The sequence below is a fragment of the Alosa sapidissima genome, chromosome 20, assembly GCF_018492685.1.
Source record: "Alosa sapidissima isolate fAloSap1 chromosome 20, fAloSap1.pri, whole genome shotgun sequence".
Lineage (NCBI taxonomy): Eukaryota > Metazoa > Chordata > Actinopteri > Clupeiformes > Clupeidae > Alosa > Alosa sapidissima.
Genome location: NC_055976.1, coordinates 30,661,236 through 30,683,942, shown reverse-complemented (window position 1 = coordinate 30,683,942; position 22,707 = coordinate 30,661,236). Strand labels below are relative to the sequence as shown.

The following is a 22,707-nucleotide window of genomic DNA, read 5'->3' as shown; positions in this document are numbered from 1 at the left end:
GCAATAAAGCATAAATAGTCAAACTAAAAATAGGCTACACACGGTTTCAGTTATTCACAGTTTTGGTTTTGCCATACACACCAATCCATGTATGAAATCAGCTGTTTGTTTGGTTAGGAAGTTCTGTGGAGTCACTCTTATCGCGAGACCTGTCATTTTAGTTGTTACTTCCTGTTAACAGTGGGATCACTGTTGCGTCGCCTTTTCGTGGAAAATGCAGAGAAGGTGAATCGCCTTCTGGCATCGACATATTCTACGAAATACGTTTACAACCGTTACTTAAAAGGTAAGGTTTGATACACATAATGACCTCGATATTTCTTCTAAGATAACGTTCTGTGTCTTGGGTGGGTTTTGCGTTAGCATAGCTATTGTTAACTAACGCTAGCTTGCGATAACAACATCTGTCAGGTTTAGCTGTAGCTTCCAGCTAACTCTGTATTTTGTCGAGGATCAATTTGCATGGATTCGAATTACGATGTGATTGGGTTAAAACGACGACCTGGTAATCTAAAACGACATATTGTATGACTATAACGTTATAGCTTCACGAATCTATTCTGCTCTTTAACGTTAGCTGTCTGAGGACGTTAACTGTTAGCCATATCCAGCTTAGTCAGCTAGCCACCGACACTAGCTTTAGCTAAATCGTTAACGTTAGCAAACGGCTCCGTGAATTTGAACAATGAAGACAACAGAAACCCAGCGTTAGCTGCTAATGGTTATGTTAGCTGTTTGTTTTTAGCAGTAGAGCTTGTTGGATTAGGCAACTATAAGTGTCATGTTGACGTTACAACCAGTTTACTTCACCTCGCTTGGAATGAAGTGACTCATCTGATACGTTTGTGTTTTAAAATAACAAAGTTATTACAAAACATTAGGGATTCATGTAAGGTTAGCTAGTAAAACTGTAACGTTACAGCTAACGGTAACGAGCTTAATTCCCAGAAAGTAGCCTATCGATTAATTTAATCAATGGAAGGCGTGGCAGATTTTGTGAAGGACATGTGTGAGCAGTTGTGGGGTGCTATGTGGGTTTTAAAACAGCTTCCAACCAACTTTCTAAAAGTTAATTTCCAAACAGTACCTTGGATGGTGTGTTCTCAATAGCTTGATTTTGACTTTTTTGACTTTTGACTGATTCCTATATTCACCCAAGGTAGCGGTAGCCAGTAAATAATTTCTAATGTAACGGTTAATTATAACCTTGATGTCTTGACAAATATGCCGGGGTGTTAGTTGTGTTTTCGCCCGTGGCTCAGTGGGGAGTTTGAAAGCATTTGCACTGCGTTCCTTTCCTGTGACAACAGATTATGAATGCAGTGGAGCGCCGCGAGGATTTATGTGTGCGCGTGTGATGGCAGTAGGCTCGCAGTCATATGAGAGTGATTCCAGCGGCACCGGGAACAGGGAACTTCAAACACACTCAAGGTGAGTGACGGCTGACATTAGTCTTCCAGGGGGACGAGGAAAGGGGGTGCGGGGTGCAGGCCTACGACCTCGTGGACTTTGCTGTGGTCACCGCAAGGGGATTTGCCAAGGGTCATCTCACTGCCAGCTTGGCCAGCCGCCCAGAGCTGATGGTGGATGTTATGTGGAGCAGAGTAACCTTTGGTGGCCAGAAACGGTGTCAGTGGTAGACTACAGCCTGATTAATAGTGTCAGTGGTAGACTACAGCCTATTTAACAGTGACAGTGGTAGAGACTACAGCCTGTTTTAATAGTGTCAGTGGTAGACTACAGCCTATTTAACAGTGTCGATAGATAGATAGATAGATAGATAGATAGATAGATAGATAGATAGATACTTTATTGATCCCCAGGGGAAATTCAAGAAAGTCAGTGGTAGATTACAGCCTGTATCAGTGGTAGACTACAGTCTGTTTAATAGTGTCAGTGGTAGAGACTGCAGCCTGTTTAACAGTGTCAGTGGTAGATTACAGCCTGTATCAGTGGTAGAGACTACAGTCTGTTTAATAGTGCCAGTGGTAAAGACTACAGCCTGTTTAATAGTGTCAGTGGTAGAGACTACAGCCTGTTTAATAGTGTCAGTGGTAGAATACACCCTGTTTAATAGTGTCAGTGGTAGAATACAGCCTGTTTAATAGAGTCAGTGGTAAAGACTACAGCCTGTTTAATAGAGTCAGTGGTAGAGACTACAGTCTGTTTAATAGTGTCAGTGGTAGAATACAGCCTGTTTAACAGTGTCTGGTAGAATACAGCGTTCATCACTGCCTGGTCTTCTCTGGTGCAGACTGCAGGCCTCAGGCCTGATGTCTGAGTTAAAGGAACTCTGTGACTCCAACCAGTCTTAGTTCTGCACAGTCATGAGTATGTGCAGAGTATGTGTCTGTCTTCTGCCAGGGTGCTACGATTATGTCTGTCTGTCTCTGAGGAATATTTGGCTGTTTCTGTCAGACACATACTCCTAACACTCTGAGTATGTGAAGAGTATGTGTCTGATTCTGTAAGAGTAAGGGAGGAGTATAGCTGCTTTCAGATATAACCTCCGGAGTATATGCAGAGCTTTGACTTTGACTTTTACATAATGTCCGTCGGAAATACTAGAAGGGGAGCAGTAGAACAGCCGGCTAAGTTCGGACTTCCAATTAATCGTTTATGTTGTTCCGATATACGGCCAAACTGTTTAACATTCGTTTAACCACCTCCGGTCTTGCACGTAGGTCTGAATGCAGCTTATGTATGAGTATGTTTAGACTATGTGAGTGATTGTTCCTCCCTGCCCAAGTAAAGCTGTGGTCCCTGTGTAGATGTGACTATGAGGAAGTGAGCAAAATGCAGCTCCACCCAACAGCGTCGCCACACAGGGTAGTCACACTCACACACGTTTTTGACTTTGTCTCAGCCATGTTGCTGGAATTTCCTGTTTTGATGAGAGAGAGAGAGAGAGAGAGAGAGAGAGAGAGAGACCAGTTCCCACCAGGCTTAACCCCTTCATATCGAAAGCTGTTTATATGTTACTATAATGCTGTTGTCATGACCAGTCAGGGTGTTGATGTATCCCCGGTGACCAGTCAGGGTGTTGATGTATACCTTGGTGACCAGTCAGGGTGTTAATGCAATGTTTCCCATACATTGACTTATTTGTGGTGGCCCACCACAATATCACATTGACCACCACACAATGATTTTCCAGGTTGTACTACATTGTGCTTAAATCTGGTTAGCATCATAATCACTCTGCGCTAATGTGTTAAAAACTGTTGCATTTAAGTTCATTCTGCAAACCAACCACCACAAATAGGATACAATTCTGTGGGAAACACTGTAATGTATACCTCGGTCACCCAGTAACATTAAAGACGATCTTCTGCGAGCAGCAAGACTTCAGCAAGAGCTGATTTTGAGCAGTTAAGATTTGTCACCAGCTCTCTAAACATTGTTTTTTACATGCACTGTGTCCAAAACCTCAGACGTGTCCTCTCCCACTCTGAGCATGAAATCTCCACTTCAGAAGCACTTTTATACACCAAACTTTCTAGTCTTATGCCTAACTATAATTAAAAGATTTTTACAGAGGGGTTTGTTGATATTATTCCTACCGATTTTTTAAGGCTATTGACAGCATATTCTGATTTACAGGATAACAAAAGTGGATATCTATAAATCTGCCCTCTCTCAAATACAGTTGCATTTTCAGCCCTGACCAAAACCGTTCAGGAATTATTTATGCAAAAGTGCGTAATGTTTCATTCTCCCTCCTTTTCGGCACGAATGAATCAGCATGAGAGAACATGAACCATATCGTTTCTTCCGTATTTTATTTGCCAAATCAGCTTACATTTCAAATAATAGCCTACTGCTCTCTCTTTTTATCGCCATGGCGGTACGCATTTAGAATAAAGAATAATGTTCGTGAACCCTTTTGTTTTGTTGCCAGCATAAAAACAAGCTTACCATCGGCCTATCCGCAAATTTGAAACAAAAGGGATAAATTGAACGATGTCGAAGTCGGACTTATAGGCATAGTTCATATTGGAAAAAGTTATACAATTTGGAACTCTAGCTTTCCCCCTCCGCAGTCTTTTAATGCCATCTGACCATAACATTAGCGTGCACAGTCTGCACCATACTGTCTTAAACAGATGATCTGACGGGTTTTAGAAGATTAAATACAACCCGAAACTAAAAAAAGAGCAGGTCTCTATTTGAGACCGGGCTTTAACCCAAACTGTAGCCACACTAGGCGTTTAAGGAGAGCTTGGCTTTCATTACTCCCTTACATGCTGTGTGGGGTTTGGTGGTAGTTCACTATCCATTATGGATCGCTTTTATCAAACACATTACAGAGCGAGAGAGAGGGGTGGGTGGGCGTGTGACCACAGAGGCAGGTTGGATTGAGATGCCTGGAATTCCAGCTCCACCAGACTTGCAGCTGAGTGTTCAGACTGCAGTCCACACACACACACACACACACACACACTGAGTACACTTTAGCACGCAGCTCCACACACACACACACACACTGAGTACACTTTAGCACGCAGCTCCACACACACACACACACTGAGTACACTTTAGCACGCAGCTCCACACACACACACACACACACACTGAGTACACTTTAGCACGCAGCTCCACACACACACACACACACACTGAGTACACTTTAGCACGCACCTCCACACACACACGGAGTACACTTTAGCACGCAGCTCCACACACACACACACTGAGTACACTTCAGCACGCAGCTCCACACACACACACACACACACTGAGTACACTTCAGCACGCAGCTCCACACACACACACACACACTGAGTACACTTTAGCACGCAGCTCCACACACACACTGAGTACACTTTAGCACGCAGCTCCACACACACACACACACACACGGAGTACACTTTAGCACGCAGCTCCACACAATAACACTAACACAGCAATGTTGGTCCAGTCCCAGACAGCAGATGGTGACCTCCCCCTGATATGGTGCAGTTCTTGTTTTATGTGGTCCAGAATGCACCGCTCTGTGGATGCTGGCTATCAATGTCTAGATCTGTACCTAAAATGTTCTGTCCTTGTTTAATTTGCTAAACTTGCCTGTGTGTGTGTGTGTGTGGCAGTGGTCCTGAGGTGTCGTGTGTAACTAACGGAAGATGAGTCTGTATGGTGGAGGTGGAGCCTGTGGGGGAGGAGCCTATGATCGCTCACGTGACCGACGCCGCTCTAGCGACCGCTCTAGAGACTCCTCCCACGAGCGAGGAGAGGGACAACTCACACCCTGCATCCGAAATATCACGTCCCCCACAAGACAACACAACGGTGAGTACACACACACACACTCTTACCAAATCTCATCTTCTGACCATTAGCGTGTGTGTGTGTATGTATGTGACCACATCTCTAATCTCACCTGTGTGTGTCTGCTCGTGTGTGTGTGTCTGCTCGTGTGTGTGTGTGTATGTTTAGAGCGTGAGGGAGGCTCTCGTCCAGGCAGCCCGCGGCCCCAGCGTGTGTCCCCCACCAGCAGGAGTGTGTGTGTGGAGGGCCCCCCGAAGGCCCTGGGCGTGGGCGGTGAGATGGTGTTTGTGTACGAGAGCCCCAAAGACGGCAGCACTGCGCGCCAGAGGACCGCCGAGAGGGTCACGCTCATCGTGGACAACACGCGCTTCGTAGTAGACCCCTCCATATTCACCGCACAGCCCAACACTATGCTGGGAAGGTAAGATAAATATGTATAACACACACACACACACACACACTTTGTGGTTGACCTCTCCATATTCACGGCGCAGCCCAACACTATGCTGGGAAGGTGTCACACACACACACACACTCTGTGTGAAGCATTCTAGGGTCTTTGCATGGCCTGGGTGAACCCAGACGAACCTGTAAGCAGATTTGAGTTTGCTCTGCAGGTCGGTCTGGAAAGGATCCCATTGACATCTGTTTCCACATCACCTAAACCCAGGCCCATCTAGGCCTATTTCCACATCACCTAAACCCAAGCACATCTAGGCCTATTTTCTTTGGAATTGAGTAAACAACTGCATTTAAAACCTTTGTTTACAAGAAAGATGTTTACTGCACTTCTGAAATGATTTGATGAGACTTCAATCCACAATGTAAGTTGTTTCACTACTGGTTACCCCTGTGGAAGTCGTAAAAGGGGACATTTGGAAACAGGCGTCAGTGTGCTTCTTTCCAGCCAGGCTGGTGTTTGCACACAGATCAGGGTAGACTACAACACATGGCTGCAGTTTGGTCTGGGTAGACTACAACACATGGCTGCAGGTTGGTCTGGGTAGACTACAACAAATGGCTGCAGGTTGGTCTGGGTAGACTACAACATAGCTGCATGTTGGTCTGGGTAGACTACAACACATGGCTGCAGGGTAAAGTGAAGGCTGTCACCAGGGCACCCAGGCCACAGTGGAGTCAACATGTCACTGGTAAAGGAGCATCATGGCCAGAGCCAAGGGCAGTGAGGGCCATGGACAATGTGAAACACACACACACACCCCTCCATATTCATTTAACAGCCTAACACTATTGTGGGGAGCTGAGACTCTCATATAGACAGCGCTGTTCCTAAAGTTGTCCATGAAGTGTTTATTTGTGTGTGCATGAAGTATGAAGTGTTTATTTGTGTGTGCATGAAGTGTTTATTTGTGTGTGCATGAAGTGTTTATTTGTGTGTCCATGAAGTGGTTATTTGTGTGTGAAGCTGTTTGTTTGTTTGTTTGTGTGCAGGATGTTTGGCTCTGGTCGAGAGCACAACTTCACACGGCCCAATGAGAAGGGAGAGTTCGAGGTTGCAGAGGGCATCAGCTCCACCGTCTTCAGAGCCATCCTGGTGAGACTGTGTGTGTGCGTGTGTGTGTGTGCGAACCTTCTTACGCATGTGTGTGTGTGTTGTGCTTCCTGGAATACCTCCCTGGACAAATCATCCGTGCTATTCACAGTGAGAGGGTGATAACACCATGACATGACTCAAGTCTTATTCAAACGAGATTTTGCCAGAGCACTAGTGCTTTTTAGTGGAATCCTTAACATACTTGAACAACATTCTCCATCCCTACAATTTTAACGTTACGCATCATAGATCTGCCCTCAATTAGAATAGATTGGAAAAAAATAAACCTTTACTGTCCACCATGGGGGGAATTTGTCTCTGGCTCAGCAGGCATACAAGACAGATGGACATACAGACAACATAGACACATTGAAGATGTCATTAAAACAAGTAACCACAAAGGAGAGAAAATGAATAAATGAGTTCAGGCCTAAATACCTGAAGCAGCAGCTGAGTCAGGTGTGTGTGGCGTCACTTAGTTTGGTTAAGAATGCTGATGGCATTTGGGATAAAAGATTTTTTAAATATACTTTATACCTCCAAATACTTTTTGACTTTTATACTTTTTGCCTCCAAATTATGTGCATCGGCGAACGCTCTCGGTTTTTTTAAGACTGGGAGTGTTTTTGTACGGTGTTGGAGACGCAGAGTTTATCAGCAACGCAACTGTCAATCGGTGCCCAAAGTTTGCTTTGCGCTTAAGCGTTTCTGCCGCAACTTCATTCGTTTTCCTGGCCACAAACCCACGGGTACATGAGATTTTAACCCTTAGAAGCCGATTGACGCAAAGTGCGTCAAAAAACACACCCTTTCTTCTCTGTTACATTGTTCCGCAACTGTTCATAGCAGCGAGAAGCCTTTATTGTGTGACAGAGCAGAAGTGGGGCTTTCCAACGAGACCACGCACTTGTCTGTACGTTAAAGTATGAAGATTAAAAAAAATCATGAAATTAAATCAAATTGCATCATATCTACGTTCACCTGCGCACCCAGCGAGTTGAATTACTCGCGAACCCGTGAACGCATAGATATGGCAAGCATATCAGATGAAAGAGGAGACACAGGGCTATCCATTGGTACCAAGTATGTCGATCCTTCTGCCTTATGAAAACAGACGAAGTGACTGCAAAATAATAACGTCATGTACAAAAACAACTGCACACCCATTACTCTCGTTTGAATTACTCGCGGACCTGTGATCGGATAGATATGCCACGCATGTCAGATGAACGAGGAGACACAGAGCTATCATTTGATACCAAGTACATCCTTCTGGGTTATAAAACAGACGAAGCTAAATAATAACTTCATATAGCTCGACTTACCTCACGTTTTTGTGGCAAAGCATGTTTATAATCCAACGCTATTGTGTGTTTCTCTATGGCAAAAAATGTTCATAATCCGGTTTTGATATCCTAGCAAATTCCTGCATGGTATTCAATTCAAGGCTCACATTGCATCCCAATTTGTTATACAAAGAAACACCTTTTTTGCCTTTACTTTGTTCATGGCAACGCAGTAAAAAGTTGTAGAGAATCATGAGTGCAGACAGGCACACACACGTAAACTCGGGTCAAGTCAGGTCAGATCAGTTTGTGGCATTTATTTCTGGCATTTATTTATTAAGGTGCACACCACATATGTCTAAATTGCTCAGCCCCAGAGAATCCCTCCACCGTGGCAATGATATTGCCAAATTTAGGACCGTCTGCCCTACACACACATGAAATGCATGTAGAGCTGGGCTTGCTGTGGTGAGATACATGTCAAAATATAAGATTTTTTATAATACGCTTTTTATATTTTAATTCTTTAAAAATCAAAATAAAATCAATGCTAGTACTAATATATGAAATGATGGCAGATCTGGATAGCCTAGACTCTGCCGAAAAAAAACCCAATATATAATATGTGTGTGTGGCACTTACAATGACCAGAATAAATCCTTATGAATAAAGGTAGTGAACATGCCCTTAAAAAACTAAGGGTTAAATATACATATATTTAAAAAGTAGAATACATGCAAAGATACTTAAAAACAATTATTTAATAAATATCTCAGGAAAAAATAAGTTGTATGTGTTTATTAGTTCCATAGTTTAATAAATTAGACACTGATGGCACAGTGCTCTGTTTTCAGTCTTTTTTTCTCAACTAAAAATGCTTTGCACTCTTTAGGGGGTACATGGATGAAAAAATATTTTAGAGGGGGTACATCACTGAAAAAAGGTTAGGCCCTTTCACACTGGCGAAATTGCCGCGATTTTATGTACCAGAATCGCGGAACGACTGTCCCTTTCACATAGACCGAGGCGGAACGGCGGGACAAAGTGTGTCGCTAAATTTACTACCAAGCCCCCTAGACATTTTGCCGAGATTTTTCGTTCCGCCACCAGTGTGAATGGGTCAAGGCGGAAAGGGGAGTCTGGGCGGGCATTTCGATGCTATTTCCAGCCCACCACAGGAGATTGCAAAAAAATCTACTGATCAAAAGCAGCAATAGCAGAGACAGCACATTATGTCAATCTATAAATTCACAAAGTCTCCAGTCATTCAATGCCTGCTAGAGTTGACTGTAGCTTGGAATGCAATCAGTTGCCATAATAGGCTATCCTAAAATCCAGCGAAAAAACAAAGAATGAACTCATGAGCGTCTGTCTGCCCTATATGTATATCCTCTGATTGTAATGCTTAAAGATATCTAGGCGATATTTGTACCATTTGTTTTGTATTTGGCCTGTTATAAAATCATGTAGACCTATTGAACAATTTAAACACATTAGGAACCGCAAAGTTGGAGACCTGCATAAAGACATTGCTGCAAATTTAAAACCGGATTACTCTGGAATGGCTAGTACAGGGGCATGCTTACACCTTTGTGTTCAGTAAGGTCTGCTGTTTATTCTGATATATGGTTTGTCATGTGTTGAGGTAAAGTTCGCGAAGTATTCCACCAAGATGAATGGGTAGGAAGACGGGCGCAAAAAATATGATTAAATGAAAGTTACTTTTCTCGCGAACCGTTTACCACAACAACTAACAACTAACATCGTTTAAAAGCTGAGAAAAAGCTCTTTCGTGTGATACATGTGATGTCTGTGATAATAGACTACTTCGCAAGTAGTTCAGCAAAATTGGGTGGGACAGAATACCTATACAGAGGAGCAGCTCTGGCCATATCGGCTCTGGCTCACATGATGTAGGCTACTGCTTTAAATGCATTATCGCTTCACTACCCAACACGCGAACAAGAAAGAAAAGAAAAAAAGAAACCAATGTGCTTATGTCACGATTTCCGATAGGCCCAGGCCTAGAGAAAAGACAGCTATGGTAACCTAACAATTAGGATTTGCTTTGCCTACACTGCTGTTTGGTTGTCCCAAACTTTGAGACGATCCATACTCTCATTAACTGAATCTTATCAACCCGAACTGCGATGTTCCAAACAGAGGGACAGGATGCAATGCCTAATAATCTCACTGCCTTCGGCATAACTGCTAACAGTGCGCCTAGGCCTACTGTTAAACACCTGAAAAATATTAAGCTTCTGTTTTCTTTTCATGACGAGCACTAGGCCTATACGCTTAAATGATTTATGACTGAATGGAACGTTGCGTTTTTAAGCGCCAGAACTGCTTATCACGTCGTGTGAGAAAGTTTACACCAATCACTTTTTTTTGCAAATGACGGTGGTCTTAAGAGTGTGTATAAGGAAACCTCTCTGGCGGGTTTTTGGATCAAAACCAAAGCAGAATATCCCGAGATAGCCATAAAAGCGCTGAAAACGTTTCCCACCACGTATCTATGCGAGGCCGGGTTTTCGGCAATGACTGCAACTAGACAAATTGCGCAATCGACTGGACATTTCAAACACACTGAGGGTGTCACTGTCTTCCATCACCCCCAGATGGAAGCTTCTTGTTGCAGGGAAACAAGCAGGGCTCCCACTGATTATATTCGTAATGCACGTTTAGTTCCCATGTTTTGTTCCCATATTTTGTTAAGCATGTTCACACTTATAGATGTAGCTTCAAGTTGTTCAATATTCATAGTTCATATTGTTCAATTTTCACTTCTTCAAGTTCACGTTTTTCACAAGAGATCGTTACCTTCACTGTTCATACATAACTGGAGCTAGTTCTTTTCAAGTAATGCATGCACAACACCTATGGAACATGGAACCCCCAAACCCCCTGCCCTAGGCTATCATTTGTGCGCGAAGCATGTTTCAATTAAGACAATACATAAGCTATTTTTTATTGTTGTAATATTAAATGAATTTCATCAATTTCATTTAATTTCATGAATAAATTGTATGCACAGTGCATACAGGATTACGGCTGGCGGCGCCACTGACCAAGGCCACAGTAGCCTGTGAACCTCTGATTTTCAAAGGGAAATCACGGCGAACGCAAGGGCAACTCTTCTCTTCAATTTCCCTTCCAAATTACTTTTTATTCTCTGAAGACATCTATCACAAGAATCTAACATTCTAACAGCAACAGCAAAGCAAATGCAAGCTAACCAAAGTGCAGTCGGTTCTCCCGCCATGGTTTTTGAAATCACACACCTGCTGTATCTGAAGCCCCACGCACGCATAATAAGGCCTACGACTATCACTCTACACGCCCCCGGTTGCACGTCACAATTTAATTTACTATAGCTGATCTTGCCTTCTGGCTCCCCAAAATACCGCATCATGTGAACAGATCAGCAGGCCGGCAAATTTTCACCTCGCTTTCAGACACAAAAAGACGGCGAAAAGACGTCTTCTCTTGGAGGATACCATGCCTTCTGACCCTCATCACCCCGTACCCTGATCTAGATGCTGGAGCACAAACCAAGTTTAACGCGCCCACAGCAGAACCTGCGTTAAAATAGAAATGCCATTTGGGATCCTCAAAGAAAGGTGTCAGTGTGTGTGGGCTGACTCACTCAATCTGTAACAAGGTAGTCTATAGTCTAAGAAAGCATCATACAAAGCAGTCAATACGTAATGTCCACTGATTTATTTAATATTGTGCTTTTGACATTAAGCTGTCCTAAACTTACGCATTTACGGGGTCAGTTAGGCTATTATCTGCCAATTAAGGTCTCGTTCCTTAGCAGACGCTCATAAGCCTCGAGGAGAACTTGCTGTGCCGCCTCTGAAAAATACAGTGCTCTTTGTTTCGCCGTCTTCACTCATGGTTTCGACTGATGATGTCTTCATAAGTTCGCCGTGAACGTCTAGGTTGATTGTGTTTTGGAACCGACAGCTTGGGTTCTAGTCATCACGGGTTCAGACAACCTAGAGTTTAGAGTTTATCTCTGTTTGTTAAACCTCCTTTCTGATTACCCCCCAGGACTACTGCAGGTCTGAGTGTGTGTGTGCATGTGCAAGTGTGAGTATTATCCTTCTCCTGTTTGTGTGAGTGTATGTGTGTGTGTGTGTTTGTGTGTTGACCTGAACTACTGCAGGTCTGATGTGATCCATTCTGTGTGTATTAACCCTCTCTTGCGTGTGTGTGTGTGTGTGTGTGTGTGTGTGTGTTGAGCAGGACTACTACAGGTCCGGTGTGATCCGTTGTCCTGATGGCATCTCCATCCCTGAGCTCAGAGAGGCGTGTGACTACCTCTGTATCTCCTTCGACTACAGCACCATCAAGTGTAGAGACCTCAGTGAGTACAAACACACACTCTCCTTCGACTACAGCACCATCAAGTGTAGAGACCTCAGTGAGTACAAACACACACTCTCCTTCGACTACAGCACCATCAAGTGTAGAGACCTCAGTGAGTACAAACACACACTCTCCTTCGACTACAGCACCATCAAGTGTAGAGACCTCAGTGAGTACAAACACACACTCTCCTTCGACTACAGCACCATCAAGTGTAGAGACCTCAGTGAGTACAAACACACACTCTCCTTCGACTACAGCACCATCAAGTGTAGAGACCTCAGTGAGTACAAACACACACTCTCCTTCGACTACAGCACCATCAAGTGTAGAGACCTCAGTGAGTACAAACACACACTCTCCTTCGACTACAGCACCATCAAGTGTAGAGACCTCAGTGAGTACAAACACACACTCTCCTTCGACTACAGCACCATCAAGTGTAGAGACCTCAGTGAGTACAAACACACACTCTCCTTCGACTACAGCACCATCAAGTGTAGAGACCTCAGTGAGTGTACACACACACACACACACACACACACACACTCTCTCTCCTTCGACTACAGCACCATCAAATGTAGAGACCTCAGTGAGTACAAACACACACTCTCCTTCGACTACAGCACCATCAAGTGTAGAGACCTCAGTGAGTGTACACACACACACACACACACACACACACACTCTCTCTCCTTCGACTACAGCACCATCAAATGTAGAGACCTCAGTGAACACACACATTCTGAAACAGATAGTTCTGGTCCTCGATTATGATTGGCTAAGCCGCATTCAAAGCTCTGCGAACACTCTGTGATCGTATAACATCAGTGTTACGGCGCCAAACAAAACTGTAGCGGTGTGTCGCTTGGCAACCATTGTTGCTGTGGAACTGTTTTGTTTGGCAGAAGAACGGTGATTTTCTATGGGATAAATTAGTGCATGTTTGTTTCTGTGATCTGACTCCATGAAACCTCTCCAGGTGTTTTAGAAAAGCAATAATCTACAGCACCATCAACACACAGCCCTGTTTCTAGAGCTCAGTGAGTAAGTGAATATATTAAGGGTGTCACAACATCTCCGTCTCGAACTTCAAACTCAAAGGTAGAATCGACGATGTAGCCACACCCCCAAATGTCATGTCCAGCATTCCAAGACGCAAAAACACACACACACACACACACACACACACACACACACGTTGACACACTAACCTTGGGTCTCTTTGGAGTGTGCTGAAACAGTCAAATTGCCATCAACCACTTGTAATAACCTTGATATGTCATAACCCTGGGACATAACCGCTGGTAATAACATTGAGATGTCATAACCCTCTAGAGAACAGTAAACACACACACACACACACCTCTAGAAAACCGTAAATACACACACACACCCCTCTAGAAAACCGTAAATACACACACACATACACCTCTAGAAAACCGTAAATACACACACACATACACCTCTAGAGAACAGTAAACACACACACACACACCCACTTAGATAAAACACAGACACCTCTCTAGAGAACAGTAAATACACACACACCTCTAGAAAACCGTAAATACACACACACACCTCTAGAGAACAGTAAATACACACACACACACACACCTAGATAACAAGAAACACACATATCTCTAGAGAACAGTAAATACACACTTCTAGAGCTGAGTGAATATACACACACAACTCTCAACAGCTGAGGGAATACACACACACACATTCCTCTATATAGTACAGCTCAGTGAGTTAATCCCAAACACACGTTTACAGCTGAGTGAGTGCACACACACCTCGGCCTCTCTGTATCTGTACATGACTGGGATGGTGTATCGGGCTGACCCCATCCGTCTGTCTGTCTGTCTGTCTGTCTCTGTCTGTCTGTGTGTGTGTGTGTGTGTCAGGTGCGCTGATGCACGAGCTGTCTAATGACGGCGCGCGGCGTCAGTTTGAGGCGTACCTGGAGGAGATGGTGCTGCCGCTGATGGTGGCGAGTGCACAGAGTGGGGAGAGGGAGTGCCACATAGTAGTGCTCACCGACGACGACGTGGTCGACTGGGACGAGGAGTACCCACCACAGATGGGAGAGGAGTATTCTCAGAGTGAGACACACACACACACACACACACACACACACACACACACACACACACACACACACACACACACACACACACACACACACACACACACATATATATATATATATATATATATATATATATATATATATATATATATATATATATATATATATTAATTGAAGTTAATCAGTTATTTTGACAGCCATAATATTAATATATATATATATATATATATATATATATATTAGGGCTGTCAAAATAACTGATTAATTTCGATTAATTAATTTAAAAAAATTACCGGTTAAAAAAATTAGTGCAGATTAATCGATTCCGTATGACCTTTGACCCCGAGCCGTTCTAATCAGTAAAATTTAGACTGTAAAATGAAGGAGAGAGAAGAGAATGTGCTGCCTGGATCATTGATTGGAACATTTACTTTTTAAAAAACGGCCTGATGGTGTTGATAAAAATAAAGTGTTGAAAATAAAGTCCTCTGCAATGTCTGCAGCAAGGAATTTGCATATCACCGGAGTTCATCAACTCTATAGTCGCACATCAATGCAAAGAAGTAAGTGTTGACATTGAGGGAAGTGTTAATTTATTTTCATTGTGTCCCATAGGTTATATCTGTGGCCTGAAATGCCTTGTATGTGAAAAAAAAAAAAAACTTCTTTCCAAAGCACTTTTGAATTTATTTCCTCAGCATATTAGGTCATATCATAGATTATTATGGCCATTATTTGAACAGTGAAAATAATAATAAAAGAGTTTTTGAACTTTAATGTCACTAATGCTGATTATTCAATGATTCATTTGAATTTAAATATTTAAAATACTTTCACAGCAAAAATTATATATGCGATTAATTTAGATTAATTAATCACAGAGTATGTATTTAATTAGATCGTTTTTATATATATAAAAAATATCTAATTAAATATATATATATATATATATATATATATATATATATATATATATATACATACACACACATACACACACACACGCACGCACACACACATACACAACCTGCCACAAAGTGAGTGATATGCATAAATGTGGAGAGTATGTCAGCAGTGATATTAGAGGAGACATAGTAGAGTTTTCTCTGTTTCTCGAGGTCACCCATGTTTGGAGGTCCTTTGCTATGTGTATCAGACGACTGTCGAAGGTTTGGGCTTCTGATTCACGTCTTTCATATCACTCCGCAAGTAGTCCGTTAGTGGATTTCATTAAAAGTGAAAGCAGACGGGATGATCAACTGCGTTCTAAAGAATGTTTGATTGAAGTTCAGTGTGTTTGGCGAACTATTTGTTTCTCAGCAGAAGCCATGAAATGGTAAAGGCCAGCACATTGATTTAAGAAGACATAATTTAGTTTTGGCTTTGTGACGGTTTGCATCCAGTTTATTTCCAATAATGATAATCTCATGATGCTTTCGAATTATAATTTCTATCCTACTGGACATAGTTTTTTAAACACCTTGTCATTTCACATTTTCGTACTCGATAGTTCTTGGCAGAGGTGTGGACTTGAGTCAGATGACTTGGACTCAACTTGACAAAATTAGAAATTATTTGTAACTAGACTTGGACTTCTATCCTTTTTACTCGAGACTCCACTCAGACTTTGCCCCTTTGACTTGTAATGACTTGCGGCATGGGTAAAATGATTTGTATCTTATAAAAACTATTTTCTGCCCAAACCAACTTCAGCAGCCTCAGGTTCATCATTAAACGTTACACCTGCAACACGTTATTTTGCATGGAATGCAGGTCTCTGCTAGTATGGGAAAGGAAAAGGGATGAGCATCACTGAACATGCTCCCATTGTCATGGCGAAGTGGACCCTGGGATATTGTGATGCTCCCATTGTCATGGCGAAGTGGACCCTGGGATATTGTGATGCTCCCATTGTCGTCTGGCGAAGTGGATCCTGGGATATTGTGATGCTCCCATTGTCGTCTGGCGAAGTGGACCCTGTGATATTGTGATGCTCCCATTGTCGTCTGGCGAAGTGGACCCTGTGATATTGTGATGCTCCCATTGTCGTCTGGCGAAGTGGACCCTGTGATATTGTGATGCTCCCATTGTCGTCTGGCGAAGTGGACCCTGGGATATTGTGATGCTCCCATTGTCGTCTGGCGAAGTGGACCCTGGGATATTGTGATGCTCCCATTGTCGTCTGGCGAAGTGGACCCTGGGATATTGTGATGCTCCCATTGTCGTCTGGCGAAGTGAACCCTGTGATATTGGGATGCTCCCATTGTCGTCTGGCGAAGTGGACCCTGTGATATTGGGATGCTCCCATTGTCGTCTGGCGAAGTGGACCCTGTGATATTGGGATGCTCCCATTGTCGTCTGGCGAAGTGGACCCTGTGATATTGGGATGCTCCCATTGTCGTCTGGCGAAGTGGACCCTGTGATATTGGGATGCTCCCATTGTCGTCTGGCGAAGTGGACCCTGTGATATTGTGATGCTCCCATTGTCGTCTGGCGAAGTGGACCCTGTGATATTGTGATGCTCCCATTGTCGTCTGGCGAAGTGGACCCTGTGATATTGTGATGCTCCCATTGTCGTCTGGCGAAGTGGACCCTGTGATATTGTGATGGATCCTCTGATCCCTTTGGTGTGGTTCCATATACCAAATACATAAATAGCAAGAAATGTTAAGGGAAAATACATGTTTATTCACCTGGTATTGACTAGGCTATGGTCTTGATGACATAAACATGTTTGTTGGAATGCGTAGATAGGTAGCCTATTTGTTATTGTAGGCTAACTCCTGCATGTTTATGTAAACTATCAAACTACGGCATAACATGTAGGCTATCTGTAGGCTACTTGGACAGGAGTAACAAAGTTTGTTAAAATGTGGGATAACCACACACACACACACACACGCACACACATACAATTAATGGGCTAGAGTAAATCACACCACGGATTGCCTCCAAAGTGCACATTTCATTCATAATATTCGTATGTGGTTTCACATAGATGTTCTTTATGCACTCACACAGCCAATTAAGTTGCTTAATTAGCATGCCTGTTGGGACATAGTATTACCAGTTAGTAAACTCATTACAATCAAAAATTCTCTTCATTAAAAGAACAAAGGGTACTTTATTTGTCTTTGGGCTTGTGATACGCTAAAAGGCCTCAATATGTAAAGTATGATATATTGATAAGAAAGATATATAGAAAGCATGATTGATGACATATTAATATGTGGTTCCATAATATGACTGGCTTGTTTAGGACTCTAAAAAATAAGGACTTGGAGTCAACTTGACCTTGGTAAGACTTGACTTGGGACTTGACTCAGACTTCAGCGTTGAGACTTTACTTACTTGTGACTGGCCAAACAGTGACTTTGTCCCACCTCTGGTACAGGGTGACCTTGGGAAACTGAGATCTGTGTGAAAAATAGTCAGGAGTTCTGCGTGAAGCCCTGCTCTAGAACCTTCTGCAGAAAATCAGTGAGATATGAACCATGGGAGTCCTAAAGCACACATACTCCTCTCTGCTCTCCTAACAGCCTGTGTGATATGACTCATGGAAGTCCTAACAGTATGTACACACCGCCGCCGACTTGAGCTTCCAAAGAGTCAGGAAGTCATTCATTTTCAATGGAAGCCAGCTTTTCTCAGCTGCCAGATGCGTCAAATCCGTCGGCGTCGTGTTTTATCGACTTGAGCGTCAAGCAGAAAGTTGAAAGTCAGTCAACTTTATGGTAATGAGCTATGATGCGGTTCAGCGATCAACGACCAGCAACCAATCGAGTAGACGGAAATATTAAGATCGAACGTAAAATTCTGTCACGTCAGAGCGGCCAAAGCGTCTAAAGCTTCCCTGGACTTATTTAACAAGCATCCTTGACAGGGCAACCAGAGCTTCTTTGGAAGCTCAAGTCGGCGGCGTTTTGTGCATTCAGTAAAGCACAAATACTCCTTCCTGCTCTCCTAACAGCCTGTGTGATATGAAGCATAAGTCCTAAAGCACACATACTCCTTCCTGCTCTCCTAACAGCCTGTGTGATATGAAGCATAAGTCCTAAAGCACACATACTCCTTCCTGCTCTCCTAACAGCCTGTGTTTTTCTCTGCAGTTATCTACAGTACAAAACTCTATCGTTTCTTCAAGTACATCGAGAACAGAGATGTGGCCAAGTCCGTTCTAAAGGAGCGAGGACTCAAGAAGATTCGACTAGGCATAGAAGGTGATACCACGACTTCTCAAGCTCCAACACACACACACACACACACACACACGGTATAAAATTAACTTTTTTGCTTGTCTGCCAATGGCGGGTAAGCAGGACGATTTACCTGCCAAAATATTTTTCTACCGGCCACAAAATTGTCATTATTGAAAAAAGTTGTAGAACTGATCCATGTCTTGTTGAAACACCCATTTCAAAGGCATTTCCTCTTCAGCATAAGACATGACCTCTTCAAATATTTTGATGTATTGAAACTGATCCTTCACAGTGTACTGTGGCTTGAATTTAGTGCATGGGGGGCCGCAGACTCCAACGACCCACATGCACTGAATTCAAGCCACAGTACACTGAAGACAGTAAAGCATGGTGGTGCCCAGTTCATGTTGTGGGGATGTTTCTCATACTGTGGTGTTGGACCTATTTATCGCACACCAGAGATCATGGATCAGTTTCAATACTCCAAAATATTTGAAGAGGTCATGTTGTCTTATGCTGAAGAGGAAATGCCTTTGAAATGGGTGTTTCAACAAGACAATGACCCAAAACACACCAGTAAGCGAGCAAAGTCTTGGTTCCAGACTAACAAGATTGAAGTTATGGAGTGGCCAGCCCAATCCCCAGACCTCAATCCTATAGAAAACTTGTGGGGTGACATCAAAAATGCTGTTTCTGAGGCAAAACCTAGGGATATCTGTTCATAGGTGCCAGTAGTTGGTTGACTCCATGCAACACAGATGTGAAGCAATTCTCAGAAATAATGGTAATGCAACTAGATATTAGTGCAGTGCTTCAAAGTAAAGCAAAATCTTGAGACATTTTTCAGTTTATACAGTAAATGTTTTGAGTTTGTAAAGAAAAATGCAAACACTGCTACTTAATATGTTGACTAACGTCAGCATTATTAGCATACTCACTTGACAGTGAGGGTCAGTCATCTATCTATAAAGCAAGCAAGCATCTGTGGCACGCATATCTCGCTGACCGTTTGTCAGACTTGACCTAAAATTTTGTATGTGGCTCGCGCGTGGCACAAAGATGTGCACTCTCGATTTTGAAGATTTTTGAATGCATATTTCAAAATAGGCTTATTTACGTAGGATGTTTATCGTTGCACTGCACTGTTTCTAAAGGGACCAGTTTCAGGGGAGCTCCACCCCATGGATCGTGTACTGACAGTTGCTAGCTAGGTCTCACTTTGATGATAGTCAGTCTCAATAAAAAAAAAAACGGATTACTCGGTAACCGCTTGTGGGTTAAGATGCAAGATGATTATCATGCCTGACCAACAATAAAGACTCCCTGTATGCAGTTTGCTTGCATAAAATGATTACGCGGATTTTGCAACAACACGGGTATGTAGTGACCTCTCAAAATAAAAGTATGTGCAATAAACTGACGCTTCAAATAGCCCAGGCTACTTTAGACTAGAGACTTTGACTAAACAAACGACAATTCCGAAGGGCTCAAATTGAAATGAGTGATAGGCTAATGCCACATAGCTAACGTTAGACAACAAGTTGCAGACTGAGCGACGTCACTTATCACGCCATCAAACACGGGTATGTAGTGACCACTCAAAATAAAAGTATGTGCAATAAACTGACGCTTCGAATAGCATTAGGAAGTTATTCAGTAAGCTTAATGCACATTTAGTCTTAACTCAAAACAGTTGTTAGGCTTATGTCATTCTGATCTGTAGAAAAGTCACATGCAGCCATGCCTAAATGTATTACACATGTATTAGAGGCCACATTAATTATCGGATAATATTCAGTATTCATTATTGAATACATAGCTGGAATGATGTTTCCCTATCATCCTATTTTTAAAGCAGGCATACCTGTGGGCATGTAATTGGGCTACGGGTTTTCTTCAGGAATGGCATATTTGAACGGGCACTGCACTAGTAAATGCAAAACTTAGTCGACAAACTTATGTGATGACAAAGTTCACAAACGCTTTGTTGCGGTGCAGAAAGTTTACAGTGAAGCAATCTTATGTTAGCAACCCGCCAGTGGCGAAAGACCTTTTTTATCTTACTCGCCAATGCAGAGCTATCTGTCTACGAGTGTGAACTAAGTGTGTGTGCATGTAAAGAGCTCTCTGTCTACGAGTGTGTACTACTAAGTGTGTGTGTGTGTTAGGTTACCCCACCTATAAGGAGAAGGTGAAGTGTGTGTACTAAGTGTGTGTGTGTGTTAGGTTACCCCACGTATAAGGAGAAGGTGAAGTGTGTGTACTAAGTGAACTAAGTGTGTGTGTGTGTGTTGGGTTACCCCACGTATAAGGAGAAGTGTGTGTACTAAGTGAACAGAGTGTGTGTGTGTTAGGTTACCCCACGTATAAGGAGAAGGTGAAGAAGCGTCCTGGTGGCCGGCCGGAGGTCATCTACAACTACGTGCAGCGTCCGTTCATCCGCATGTCGTGGGAGAAGGAGGAGGGCAAGAGTCGGCACGTGGACTTCCAGTGCGTCAAGAGCAAGTCCATCACCAACCTGGCGGCGGCTGCCGCGGACATCCCGCAGGACCAGCTGGTGGCGCTGCACCCCGGGCCGCAGGTGGACGAGCTGGACATCCTGCCGCCACACGCCGCCCCCCCGCCAGGCCCCGCCGTACAGCACTACGGCAACAGCAGCAACTACGAGCCCGACCCCGACGCGCCCTCGCCCGGGGTGTGAGGGCGCAGCCACGCGTCGCCATGGCAAAGCCCGGGGTGTGAGGGCGCAGCCACGCGTCGCCATGGCAAAGCCCGGGGTGTGAGGGCGCAGCCACGCGTCGCCATGGCAAAGCCGGCTGGATCTGTCCATCAAACCCTGCTCCCTGGCATGCTGCAGACGGGCTGATGGCGCGCGCGCGTGTTTGTGGCAGATGAGCTGTGTGACTGCGTGCGTGCGTGCGTGTGAGTGAGTGAGTATGCATGCATGTGCTTGTGTGTATGACAGACGTGTGTGTGTGTGTGTGTGTGTGTTTGTGTTTGTGTTTGAGTGAGTATGCGTGCATGTGTATGTGAGTGAGTGAGTGTATGTGGCATGCTGCAGACATATGAGAGTGTGTGGCATGGTGTATGTGTCTGTTTGCGTGTGTGTGTGTGTGTGTGTGCGCGCGTGTATGTGAGTGATTGAGTGTATGTATGTGGCATGCTGCAGACGAACACCTGACGCCCGGCTCCCAGCATGCACCGGGCCGGGGACTCTGAGTCGTGACCTTTGCCCTTGGTTGCCTTCTGCACTTTCCTCCTCCTTCTCAGCTTCTGCTGTGCGGCGCACACACACACACACACACACACACACACCCTGAGGACGCTGACGGGAAGCCTTACACCCCCTGCCGTTACCATGGCGGGGCGAGGCTCCTCCCCTTTATTTATTTCCTGTTTGTGTGTTTGTTTTTTACATGACCAAAGGAAATGTATTTTTTGTTAGTGGTTTGAGCTGAAGGGTCTGACTAACTTGTTTTTATAACTCTGGGTTAGGGCATCTAGTACCTCACTGAGGGGGGGGGGGGGGGTGCACTGTGTTCTTTTATTCTCATGGTTTTTTGTTTAGTTTTGTTTTATTTTTTTTCACCTGCAATGACTCCTGGCTCCAGGAGTGGGTGGAGTGGGTGGTGGGCCCTCTAGCTCCAGGAGTGGGTGGAAGTGCTGTGGTGGCCTCTCTGTGGACATGGAGCTGTGTGTGGCCTGGACCTGCTCGCGGGCATGACGAACTCATTATAGAAATAAACACATGAAACACTGCAGCCTCTGTCTCCTGGTGACCACACACACACACGTCCCTTTTCCACTGCATGGTATCAGCTTAACTCGCCTCGACTCTACTTTGGGTTGTTCATCAGCATAAACTGCTACCTGGTACTATTTCTGGTATCACCTCTGTTGAGGTTCCAAGCGAGCTTCAAATTAATT

The 22,707-nt window shown here is 43.8% G+C and overlaps 1 protein-coding gene across 1 annotated transcript; it reads left to right on the top strand.

Moving 5' to 3' along the window:
• Positions 1-132: 132 nt before the first annotated feature.
• Positions 133-22,541, top strand: LOC121693959 (BTB/POZ domain-containing protein 10-like). Its single transcript, XM_042073850.1, has 10 exons — positions 133-286; positions 1,311-1,431; positions 5,091-5,289; positions 5,437-5,689; positions 6,721-6,823; positions 12,364-12,484; positions 14,397-14,594; positions 18,691-18,801; positions 21,135-21,475; positions 21,517-22,541. Exons 3-10 carry the CDS (start codon positions 5,124-5,126, stop codon positions 21,520-21,522), a joined length of 1,299 nt encoding a protein of 432 aa, XP_041929784.1. The 5' UTR covers positions 133-286; positions 1,311-1,431; positions 5,091-5,123; the 3' UTR covers positions 21,523-22,541.
• The last annotated feature ends 166 nt before the right edge of the window (positions 22,542-22,707 follow it).